Source organism: Syngnathus typhle, linkage group LG20 (assembly GCF_033458585.1).
Source record: "Syngnathus typhle isolate RoL2023-S1 ecotype Sweden linkage group LG20, RoL_Styp_1.0, whole genome shotgun sequence".
Classification (NCBI taxonomy): Eukaryota; Metazoa; Chordata; class Actinopteri; order Syngnathiformes; family Syngnathidae; genus Syngnathus; species Syngnathus typhle.
Window position 1 is genome coordinate 6,525,397 of NC_083757.1, and position 11,820 is coordinate 6,537,216.

The 11,820-nt window shown below is 49.3% G+C and overlaps 1 protein-coding gene across 1 annotated transcript; it reads left to right on the forward strand.

Annotated features, from left to right (window-relative positions):
- The first annotated feature begins 1,091 nt into the window (after window positions 1-1,091).
- Window positions 1,092-10,628, forward strand: LOC133144830 (sodium/potassium-transporting ATPase subunit alpha-3-like). Its single transcript, XM_061267796.1, has 22 exons — window positions 1,092-1,277; window positions 4,580-4,693; window positions 4,770-4,829; window positions 4,894-5,097; window positions 5,242-5,355; window positions 5,443-5,695; window positions 5,894-5,982; window positions 6,059-6,238; window positions 6,320-6,518; window positions 6,582-6,826; window positions 6,907-7,099; window positions 7,227-7,402; window positions 7,474-7,610; window positions 7,687-7,837; window positions 7,902-8,070; window positions 8,136-8,290; window positions 8,381-8,504; window positions 8,578-8,723; window positions 8,796-8,926; window positions 9,080-9,181; window positions 9,262-9,353; window positions 9,459-10,628. Exons 1-22 carry the CDS (start codon window positions 1,272-1,274, stop codon window positions 9,485-9,487), a joined length of 3,069 nt encoding a protein of 1,022 aa, XP_061123780.1. The 5' UTR covers window positions 1,092-1,271; the 3' UTR covers window positions 9,488-10,628.
- Window positions 10,629-11,820: the final 1,192 nt, after the last annotated feature.

Sequence of the window (11,820 nt, forward strand, 5' to 3'; positions counted from 1 at the left end):
TGTGTGTGAGTGATAGATTGAGTTTATTTATGGAAGCAGTCTAAAATTAAACTATGTCAATTTGGGGATTTAAGGGAAGTGGGGATTCCGGCTTCATGTTGTGTCCTTGACATCAGTTCTAAAAAAAAAAAAAAAAAGATGGAGAGTTTGACAGATTTTTTTTAACACCAATTTTAATGAGCGACAAATATTTGCATGCTACCAAGTGCACTTCTTGAGCAGATTTTAGGATTTCCAAAGTGGCTTTTCATACCGTGGGTTCCCCTCTACTCCATTCAGAAATGAAGGATGAAGCAGCTGCAGCGCCGACACGAGAGAAATCAGGCCATGCTGTAATTATGATGGCGCCCGATATTGATTCCATTCATCTCACACGTATTCGCGTTTTCTTTTAGAAAGCATGTTTGGCTCTTATTCATCTTTGCAGGTCATGTGGATGTGTGTGTGATGTAAAAACATGCATATAATTGCCTAATCCTCCAAAGCAGGTGGAAAAGAACCATGGCCAAATAAAAGCTCACTGTTATGCATGGCATCTTTTGTCATTATGTTCATGAATGTCAGCCATCTTAAAGCAGATTTTCTTTGGGTCAAGTTTGTAGCCACGGTGGCTACACTTAGATGGTTCTTTCAGGGGAAATCCAAAGTACAAACGTTATGCGAAAATAAGTTACTGTGCCAAATGGACTTTTTATGCTCAATAAAATATTTTAGTAAACTTGTTCAACTACATGGTGCTTGTCCTTCAATAATTGTTTGTTTGAAAATGTTTTGCTAAGGTTTATTTGGGCAATATTACTTAAAAGTAACACACTCTTACTTCTTAAATTCACCAGTATTTTTTATGCTATTTCAGTGTGAATAGTACTTTTGCCATCTCTGTGCTTTCAAGTATATTTTCTCCTTTTCAATTTAAAATGTATAGGATTATTTTTCCATTACTGTGCTTCTAAAAAACGATTTTGACGCTCTATCTTTCTTCCGCGGAATCTGGGGAGGCGAGCAGCTTCGCGGAAGGACACGACATCCAAACATCTGCGCGGCGCTACTTTCTCCAGCGGCATCATTTGCGCGAAGGGGAAAAACGTTTTGGACTCTTGTGCTGATATTTTATTTCCAACAATTCTTTTTGACACTTTCTACGTCTCCATAAAGCTGTAGCCAACAAGTGAAGGGAGAATTTTTACCCTCGCCCACCTGAAGAGTTTCTCTTTGTTTTTAACGGACAATTAAGTCCACCTGCTCGAACCTCACCTCACAGGAGAGCCAAAATGGGGGTAAGAACGACATTTGCACGTTTTTTCAAAATGGTCTTGCAGCTTTCTCTCCGACCCGCTTTTTGCGCCACATTTATAAGGCAATCCCCAGCATTTAGATGCGGAGTACTGTAGTAACCCGTTACTCTAAGTGCATTTATATAAACCATATTTATTGGCTATAAGCACTTCGCAGATTTGCAGGTATATTTGCGTTTAAAAGCCCCCCTGTCGAGATTTTAGTCATGAATAGCAACACAACAATGAAAAAAAAAGCCAACCGCCATTAACCAGCGGGACGCCATTTAGTCAAAGTGTGTGTGATAACAGGTGGATGCTTGCAAGCCGTTCCCGTCATTGTCAGCATTTGTAACATAGTGGATGAAGGTTGTGATTCCCATGTTGACAAAATGGGTGCCCCCTCCTAAGTTCCATTTATGATCTCATTTTCCAATTCCTAATCAATCATTCATTATTTTCAATAGCCAAAAGCAAATGAACATGGTTTTCGATTTCTTGCTATCAATGGCCGCTTTGTTCTGATATCTTTATTAACCCCACAGAAAATAATGTAAGGGCGAGTGGCGAGTAAGGTGGCTGGCAAAATGGGGCATGTTTCAAACATGCAATTGCCCAACGTGGTGTTCAAATGGTTACAATCGTTGAGAAAACAAATCTAATAAATGGCCTTTTTGAAATGATTTAAAAGCGATGATTACATGTTGCATCATGTGTATGGGCGGGAACATCTCCCCCATTAACCCCCCCCCGCAAATATTGAAGTTCTTGTTGTCTCCCCTACTGGCACACAGTCCATGAGCGGTTTCTTAGATGGGTTGATATGATTAAAATAATGAATTCTCTGTCCTGGAGTTTTGAGATGAAACATTATGCCTGACAGGTTCCACGCAATGTTCTACCAGTGGACAGTCATCATGCTAAAAAACGCAGTCTAGCGAGTGTCCCATTGCATGCAGTCCAACTAATGAAGTGAGATTGGTGGAGGAGTCGTCTCCGTGCCCGATTCGAGGCGGCAAGCTGCAATCGTGGGGTGAGAGAGCATTCAGGCCAGGCCGGAGAAGTTGCGGCGCTCTGTCACGCTTTGTCGGCAAGCTCGCTCGAGGCTAACTCGACAGAGTTTGATACTGTGAGTGAATTTTACTCTGGAGGAGGGGGCGGGCGGGAGTGACGAGGCATCTGAGGTCAATCAATCGGGTGATGATGGTGATGAGGCTCGGGCAAAGGTCAGATTGGGATCGGCGTTGGCGCGACGGCAAAGGACCGAGCAGACGGCGAGTCACTTTGAGGTGGGAAAACGTTCAGAGGTATTGAGGAATAAAATTGGCAATCGTGTGGAACGGATTTGAAAAATCATGTAAGCGCCTTCCCAGCAATACATTGTGACTTCCCTTTGAAACAAAATAATAATAAACAAGCCAGGCCTCCCATGAGGCATTGCGCCACAACACAGGCAATAAAGGAAAGAAAATGGCCGACGGAGGGAGACGACGGGAATCCAGGGAGCCGTCGCACGAGAACGTATTTAATGTCAGTCACGCGACCCCTCACGACACGGGTAGACGCCAAGTAAGCATCTGTTGTGCTGAAGTTTTTTATGCCAATGTACATGATTTGCAGATAAAAATTCCGATAAGCGATTAATCGACGATTATTTCCAGAACCAACGTTTTTGTTTCACCCAAAGATGCCACTTTAAAGTCTATTTGGTGCCAGGAGGAAAAAGTGCCTTTGACGTTTATTACCATAATTTTTTTTTGGTTTAATGTCTTCATGTTATCTTTGTTGCACATCATCATCTTTGTGGAGACATGTGATGTAGATTCAAACCAGCAGAGTTAATCATTGGATAGGAACATAAAAACCAAGGTGCTTGATGAAACCTGATTTTAACTTCCCGGCCTTTTTAATGTTCATTATGCACGTTGCGTAACTTGTCAATGTTTTATCTATATCTGGTTTCCATCCGAGTACGAGTGTGTGAGTTTTGTATCGATGAAATCGCTCTCTGCGGCCCTGTGCCGTGACGTCAGGCCTTAGCGGCGTTTCCATACCCTTGCGTTACATAACACACGTTTGCACATGGATAAAAAAATTCCGGCTCCTGCGGATTGGATGTTGCTGGGAAACATCACACCCCCTGTTAGCTGTCAATCACCTGTTGATGCCATTTTCTGGCGGCGACGCTTCACTTCTGCAGCCGTGCACCATGTTTGATTGTTCCTCGAATGTAGTCGTCATCGGGATTGCCGTTCAGTTTTGTGATTGGACCCGAGGAGTTAAAAGCAGACGTGGCAGGGGGGTGGGGGGAGAGCATGGATTATAGAGGAGCCTACCCCCCTCCCTCCCTCATCCATATAGCAGTTTCTAGGTCGACTGCTCCACTGATCTGTGTGTAATCTGTGACTTGTCTGCGTGCGTGACGGCGACAGCGACCGTCCACCAATCAGAATCGAGCGGCCACCGCTCGGCAACCCCAACGATGTCGCCGGATATTGACTTGTCTTGATTCTATATGACGAACGTGATTGGCTTCTGTGAATCACTGAATAAATCTCACATTAAGTCCTCCTCGTTAGTACTTGACGCGGGAGATCTCAATGAGTACTCAGAGTAATATTGGTCTGGGGGGGAAAAAAAAAAAGCTCAACAATTTGCACGAGAATTATTTGCGAGGAGGAGTTAGTTGTGCCTGTTTGTAATGTTACAGCTTTACTTGTGCTCACGTTCTGATCAATTTGACTTCATTAGGCCTGCAGCTCGCCTGGAAAATTGCCCAAAACGATAACAGCTCCTGCCAGCTCGTACATAGACGCCAATTCAAACCTAACCGTACCGCCTTGCATGCTCCATAATGGGTTCAAAGTATGCAAATGAGTGATCTAATCCGCACAATTGATGAGGCTCGTTAGCGCTAAATTGCCACAGTAGCAGATAGGATCTCCGCCAAGGCGCCTCGCTCGTTCTACGTGATCATATTAATGTTTTCAGACGGACTCTGGCGATGGAAATCCTTGATTAAAAGCACGGCCGTGCTCATGGTTACGACTCCGTGCACGCTGGACACTGGGAACAAAGTGAATGGGGCGCTCGGGATTATTGTTGTTCACTGCGTTTAATCTGATAGTGTAGTAAACAGCTGTAATCTGCGGGATGACAGATGGCACACACACACACACGAGACTTAATTTAAGGTCCTAAAAATCACAAAACAGGTTGCCATAGCAACACAGTTTTGAACTATTCGATAAACTATACAATTACATAATTGGACAAAAAAAAAACATTTTTCTTGTGATGGACAGTATGGAAGGTCAGACAGCTACCGCGTGGCCACCACGCAGGACAAGGACGAGAAGGAGTCACCCAAGAAGAAAGGAGGCAAGGGTATGGACGACCTCAAGAAGGAAGTCCCCATCGTAAGTATCTCGGCAGGTCACATTGTAAAATGACCCCGGCTGAAGCTGACCAATCGTTTCTGCTTGAAATTTGTAGACGGAGCACAAAATGTCTGTGGAGGAAGTTTGCAGGAAGTACACCACTGACATCGTCCAGGTGAGGTCTTGCTAGGTTTCAAGTTCCTTGTCCAGTTACTTAGATATTTTGGTGCCTGGTTCAGGGTCTGACCAACGCAAGGGCTGCCGAGTACCTGGCCCGAGATGGCCCCAACGCCCTGACCCCGCCGCCCACCACTCCGGAGTGGGTCAAGTTCTGTCGCCAGCTGTTTGGCGGCTTCTCCATCCTGCTGTGGATCGGCGCCATCCTCTGTTTCCTGGCCTACGCCATCCAGGCCGCCACGGAGGACGAGCCCGCCGGGGACAATGTGAGTTATCAGGGGGCGTTCAAGGGTCAGAGCGCATGTTGGACTGAGGGGGAACCGGTGGACACATTTGGTCCATCATGGCATGATCTCTAACCAGGAGATTTGAGATCCGTCTTAACCCAAGACCTCCCTTGTATGTTCCAGTTGTACCTCGGTATCGTGTTGTCGGCCGTGGTCATCATCACCGGCTGCTTCTCTTACTTTCAAGAGGCCAAGAGCTCCAAGATCATGGAGTCCTTCAAGAACATGGTCCCCCAGGTACCTCACGACTCAGCGCACGTTAATGGATGACTGGAAAAGGCGGACAAAGTCAGTGTTCCCTCCCGCTTGCCGGTGTGTTGCCAGCAAGCGCTGGTGATCCGCGAAGGGGAGAAGATGCAGATCAATGCCGAGCAGGTGGTGGCCGGAGACCTGGTGGAGGTGAAGGGGGGAGACCGAATCCCCGCCGACCTCCGCATCATCTCTTCCCACGGCTGCAAGGTGGACAACTCCTCCCTGACTGGCGAATCGGAGCCTCAGACCAGGTCGCCGGATTGCACCCATGAAAATCCTCTGGAGACCCGGAACATCGCCTTCTTCTCCACAAACTGTGTGGAAGGTAAGAAGCACCTGTAGCTACTTTTGACTTCCTCTCACATCCCTGACTGAAGCTTTATGATGTCATATATGAGAAGTGACTCTCTACTGTGGTACACTGGCTCCCTCTATTGGTCAATAAAAGGAAGACTGCATAAAGTTGTATCTGGTGCCCTCATGTGGTTCCATAACACTGCTTGCCCTTCCATCCTGTGTCCAGGCACAGCTCGCGGCATCGTGGTGTGCACGGGTGATCGCACGGTGATGGGCCGCATCGCCACCCTCACTTCGGGCCTGGAGACCGGCAAGGTGAGCCGGCCGCTTGGCTCAGCACAGTGCACTGACCTCATCATCTCATCTCGCCCTCCGGAAACGCTTTCCACAGACGCCCATCGCCAAGGAGATCGAGCACTTCATCCACATCATCACCGGCGTGGCCGTCTTCCTCGGCGTCTCCTTCTTCGTCCTCTCGCTGGTCCTGGGCTACTCCTGGCTGGAGGCCGTCATCTTCCTCATCGGCATCATCGTCGCCAACGTGCCCGAAGGCCTGCTGGCCACAGTCACGGTCGCAAGCACACCAATACTAGAGTGTAAATGTTGACTTGGCAACAAGGCTAACACCCATTTGGTGCTCTCGGCCCTGTAGGTGTGTCTCACTCTAACTGCCAAGCGCATGGCCCGCAAGAACTGCCTGGTGAAGAACCTGGAGGCAGTGGAGACGCTAGGTTCTACCTCAACCATCTGCTCAGACAAGACGGGCACCCTGACCCAGAACAGGATGACGGTGGCTCACATGTGGTTTGACAACCAGATCCACGAGGCCGACACGACCGAGGACCAGTCAGGTAAAGCCGAGACTGAGTCGGAATAGCTTCGTCGGAATAGTGGCTTCTCATCCGCCCGCTCAGGCTCCTCCTTCGACAAGAGCTCCCAGACTTGGGTGTCCCTGGCCCGTATCGCCTCGCTGTGCAACCGTGCCGTGTTCAAGGCCGGCCAGGACTCGCTGCCCATCCTCAAGCGTGAGGTGGCCGGCGACGCCTCCGAGTCGGCGTTGCTCAAATGCATTGAGCTGTCTTGCGGCACCGTCAAGGCCATGAGGGACAAGAACAAGAAGGTGGCTGAGATACCCTTCAACTCCACCAACAAGTATCAGGTAGGTCCGTGCAAGCCGCTGATTGGCCGCAAGTTTAGCCACCACATTGGAACGGCAAGTTGTACTTTGTCGGTCGCCAGCTTTCCATTCACGAGAGCGAGGACGAGTCGGAGAACCGCTACCTGCTGGTGATGAAGGGGGCACCCGAGAGGATCCTGGACCGCTGCTCCACCATCATGTTGCAGGGCCGCGAGCAGCCCATGGACGACGAGATGAAGGAGGCCTTCCAGAACGCTTACTTGGAACTGGGAGGCCTCGGGGAGCGAGTGCTGGGTAAACCTTCTCAACATTTGTTAAGCTTACGCACACATTTGACGACTCGAGGAATGGATTTGGACTTTGGAGTATTGGGAAAGCCCCCCCCCAAGCATCTCAAGTTGTCTTCTATGATCGCTGGCAGGCTTCTGCCACCTCTTCCTCCCAGAGGACTCCTACCCAAAAGGTTTTGCGTTTGACACGGACGACGTCAACTTCCAGACGGACAATCTTTGCTTCGTGGGCCTCATGTCCATGATCGACCCACCCCGCGCCGCCGTCCCCGACGCTGTTGGCAAGTGTCGCTCCGCCGGCATCAAGGTGAGCGCCCGCCGTCTCCGTTTTCACTCTCGCGTCTCTTTGCTTTGCTTCACCTGTTGGTTCTTCTTCAGGTCATCATGGTGACCGGCGACCATCCGATCACAGCTAAGGCCATCGCCAAGGGTGTGGGCATCATCTCCGAGGGCAACGAGACGGTCGAGGACATCGCCGCGCGTCTCAACATCCCCGTGAGTCAGGTGAACCCCAGGTGAGAGACGAGCCTCCCAACGGCGGCCACGCGCGCTCCGAGGCTTGCGGTGAACGGTCCCGGTGTGGCGCCGTAGGGACGCCAAAGCCTGCGTGATCCACGGGACAGACCTGAAGGACCTCGACCAGGACCAGATGGACGACATTTTAAGGAACCACACGGAGATCGTCTTTGCCAGAACCTCACCTCAGCAGAAGCTCATCATCGTCGAAGGCTGCCAGAGACAGGTACGGCGAGAGCAAATTAAATTTAGCGCGGAATGAACACAACCTATTTTCCCGCCGCTGCCAGGGCGCCATCGTAGCCGTGACGGGCGACGGCGTCAACGATTCTCCCGCCCTCAAGAAGGCCGACATCGGCGTCGCCATGGGGATCTCCGGCTCGGACGTATCCAAACAAGCCGCCGACATGATCCTGCTAGACGACAACTTTGCCTCCATCGTCACGGGCGTGGAGGAAGGTGAGCGGCGGGTTGCGAAGGAGGAGAGGCGATGTTGGCCCACGTGAACCTTTTGGTCCTCGCAGGCCGTCTCATCTTTGACAACCTGAAGAAGTCCATCGCTTACACGCTCACCAGCAACATCCCCGAGATCACCCCCTTCCTCTTCTTCATCCTGGTCAACATCCCGCTCCCTCTGGGTACCATCACCATCCTCTGCATCGACCTAGGCACAGACATGGTGAGAAAGGACAAAAGTATTAGGTCACCTGTTTTTATACCGTTAAGTTCTATGAATATTTCTGTAAGTCAGAATGTGACCATGTGACAGGTGCCGGCCATCTCGCTGGCGTACGAGGCAGCCGAAAGCGACATCATGAAGCGTCAGCCCAGGAACCCGATGAGAGACAAACTGGTCAACGAGAGGCTCATCAGCATCGCTTACGGACAGATCGGTGGGAGGCTGCTTTTCGACCGCCTGCTCATTGCTCGCCCGCCACCTCACCCGTTCTGCGTCCGCGTCCTCAGGTATGATCCAAGCTCTCGGCGGCTTCTTTGCCTACTTCGTCATCATGGCAGAGAACGGCTTCCGGCCCTTCGTACTGATGGGAATTCGCCTCAACTGGGACGACCGCTCCAACAACGACCTGGAGGACAGCTACGGCCAACAATGGGTACGAGCCGCTTCCGAAATATTCTTTTTGTGTCAATGCGGCGGAATCGAGCAACATTTCTAATTTCCCCAGACGTACGAGCAACGCAAGATTGTGGAGTTCACGTGCCACACGGCCTTCTTCGTCAGCATCGTGGTGGTGCAGTGGGCTGACGTCATCATCTGCAAGACCAGACGCAACTCCGTCTTCCAGCAGGGCATGAGGTCGGTCCACCAGTTGGACTTGTAGTTTCCTTCAGCAGCCACCAGGTGGAAGCAAAGGGCTTTCTTTCACAAGCCCCTTTAGCCACCCTTTTGGCTCCTTCCACATCTTGTGTGAAGTCATTGCTCTCACCTTGGTTTTACGTTTTCCCGCAGGAACAAGATTCTGATCTTCGGCCTCTTTGAGGAAACGGCTCTGGCCGCCTTACTGTCCTACTGCCCTGGCATGGATGTAGCGCTACGGATGTACCCGCTCAAGTAAGCCACGTAGCCAGGGAAACAGGCGAGACGGCGAATTGGCACACTGGCTAATTTGAAATAACGGTCCAACTCTTTAGGGCTAGCTGGTGGTTCTGCGCCTTCCCGTACAGTTTCCTCATCTTTGTTTACGATGAGATCCGAAAGCTCATCCTGCGCCGAAATCCTGGAGGTAAGCGCACACGCGCGTGCGAAGGACTCTGCGATTCATCGTTAAAAGTGCTGACACTGTTGTTTCTTTTCTTCTTCTCTTTTTTTCTTCTTGTGGTGTGTTCAGGATGGGTGGAAAGGGAGACATACTATTAAATTATCAAAACATCATAAATGTCGCATCATCAGCCCCCCCCCCCTTTTGTCTCCTCCTCACCCTTTCACAAGCCCCGCCCCTCACCCCACGTACAAATGCTAGACCACAACGTGGTGTCCATTGTTGTTGTTTACATTTAGAGAAGTGCGCGTTGCCACGGTGACAAGCTGCCGATGTTTACTCTTGCGCCATCTTCTCCACTAACAAAAACAAAAGAGATGGCGCCGGGACCAACGACGGAGAGGGAGAGGATGTTGCCACGCATCCTCGCCGTCATATTTTTTGTCCAACACTCAGCTCGAAACTGCCAACCGCCGCCATTGTGCCAATGCTTGTTGCCATGGCGCCCAAAGTCGCCGTCGATGCCGTGCCGTTTGTCAGAAATCCAGTGCGAGGTTTGAGCGCCTTTTGTTTCCCGCTTGGTGGAGGAGTGGATAGCACACCTGCCTCACAGTGCTGAGGTTTTGGGTTTGAACCCCTCCTCCGTGTCACCCCCACCCCCCCCCCCCATCCTTCCACAGTGTTTGTGCTTGTTTTTTAACAAATGAGTGACTGGTTGTTTTTTTTAAATATTTTTATCTGTGAGTTGAGTGTCAGCTGTTTGTTTTCATTGGCACGTGACAAAGCACACCATCTGGCCCTCCTCTTCAGCCCTCCATCTTGGCCCCACGCGCCCCCCCACCCGTCATACGTGTTGATGCTTGTCTTGTTGGTGACACACGCCGTCCTTGTAAAAGCACCCGGCCGGGGTGGGCAAACGTTGGTGAGTCATCAGGCATGGATTTTATTTTTTAATTTTTTTTAATGGGATCCAAATTCATCGCTGTCAAAACATTTCAGAATAGCACAATCACAAAACAAAACATAGCAATAAAAAGAGTAATGACAATGTCCGTGTTTTGTTATATTCCCAAAATAATATTACAATATTTCACAAACTCCGCCCGGGTGTGTAAACTTATGAGAACAACCGTACGGCTTAATTCATGCAGCGAGCCACACTTTGCCCACTCCTGCTGCAAACTCTTTCCAAGTTCCGAGTACTGGGAAAAAGAGATTTCTCTCCCATTTCATGATTTGAAGCACTGGAAACAAAACAGTAGCAAAAACTACAATGTTTGAAAATAAATTAGAATAAAACAAGACATCTTTTTTATTTTTTTTACTTTGCTCTCCTTTTTGTTTTTCTGTCATGAAAATGGAAATAAACGCTGTGAACACTTATTACTGACATCTGCTGTGTCCTCGCGTCCTTTTTTTTTTTTTATTCTTTCACACTACGCTCAACTTGATCCCGTTTCTGACTTCTTACTCGGAGAGCCATCAGGACCCGGGAGCGTTGTCAGTCCTGAGCTTCACCTTGAGTTGAGGTGTTAAAAGGCATGCTGAAATCAAGCAAGGGAAGCAGCTTCAGGTTGGACACTTTGACTTCACACTGCTTCTCTGCGTGTGCGTGTGTGTGTGTGTGTTTCATGAATCCCATTACAAGGCTCACAGAGCAAGTGAGTGGTGCTGCACGCACCTCTAAGTGAGGACAGAGGTCACCTCTTCTGTCTTGATTCCTTCTCTTGTTCTACACACACACACGCAAGCACGGACCTGGTATCCGGTGGGGGGGTGGGGGGCGTTCCTTATAAGAATGGCAGCTATATCTGTACATTAGTATTGAACCATTGCGAGCGTCTCATGTTTATGCATGTCAGTCTATATACTGCCCCCAAGTGGCCAAGGTGCATAACATAACAGCGCAATGTCCATTGAAAAAAATTAAACGGGATTTTCGTCTTTAAATCTTTATTCGTCACCCCAGCGTGTAAGTATGCAGTGGCAGTACTATATTCAAGTTTGCTATTTTTATTAAGGATATTTGGGAAGAGACTGCGAGTCATTTTCAATGATTAAATATCTAAGGGAAGGATATATTGAGTCAGAATAGCAATCTTGACACATCTTTTTATTTATTTGCTTTCACTCCGACATTTTGACCCGGAATAAGAACAATTTAAAAATAAATGAAAGTAGAAATTAAGAGCACCCAAGCACCCACACGAGTCTCTCAATCTCTTACCTACCTGATTACACACACCCATCTTTCCATCTCCTACCTCCTCTAAAACCTTTTCCTCACTGCTACACACACACACACACACACACACACACACACACACACACACACACACACACACACGCCTTTTTTTGTCAAGACCCCCCCCCCACACTTCCCCCCTCTTTCTCTCCAGCCCCACGCCTCCCCCCAGTAATCTGGCTGGCCCGTGGCCTCCTCTCTCTCGCTCCACTGTTCTGTGTGATAGAATATCGATCGCCTCGCCTC

What these genes read in the sequence shown, in the direction of transcription:
- LOC133144830 (XM_061267796.1), top strand. An exon ending in GCCTGCTGGCCACAGTCACG is followed by an intron (nt 6,239 to 6,319) that starts GTCGCAAGCACA and finishes TCGGCCCTGTAG; the next exon opens with GTGTGTCTCACTCTAACTGC. An exon ending in GTGAGTCAGGTGAACCCCAG is followed by an intron (nt 7,611 to 7,686) that starts GTGAGAGACGAG and finishes GTGGCGCCGTAG; the next exon opens with GGACGCCAAAGCCTGCGTGA.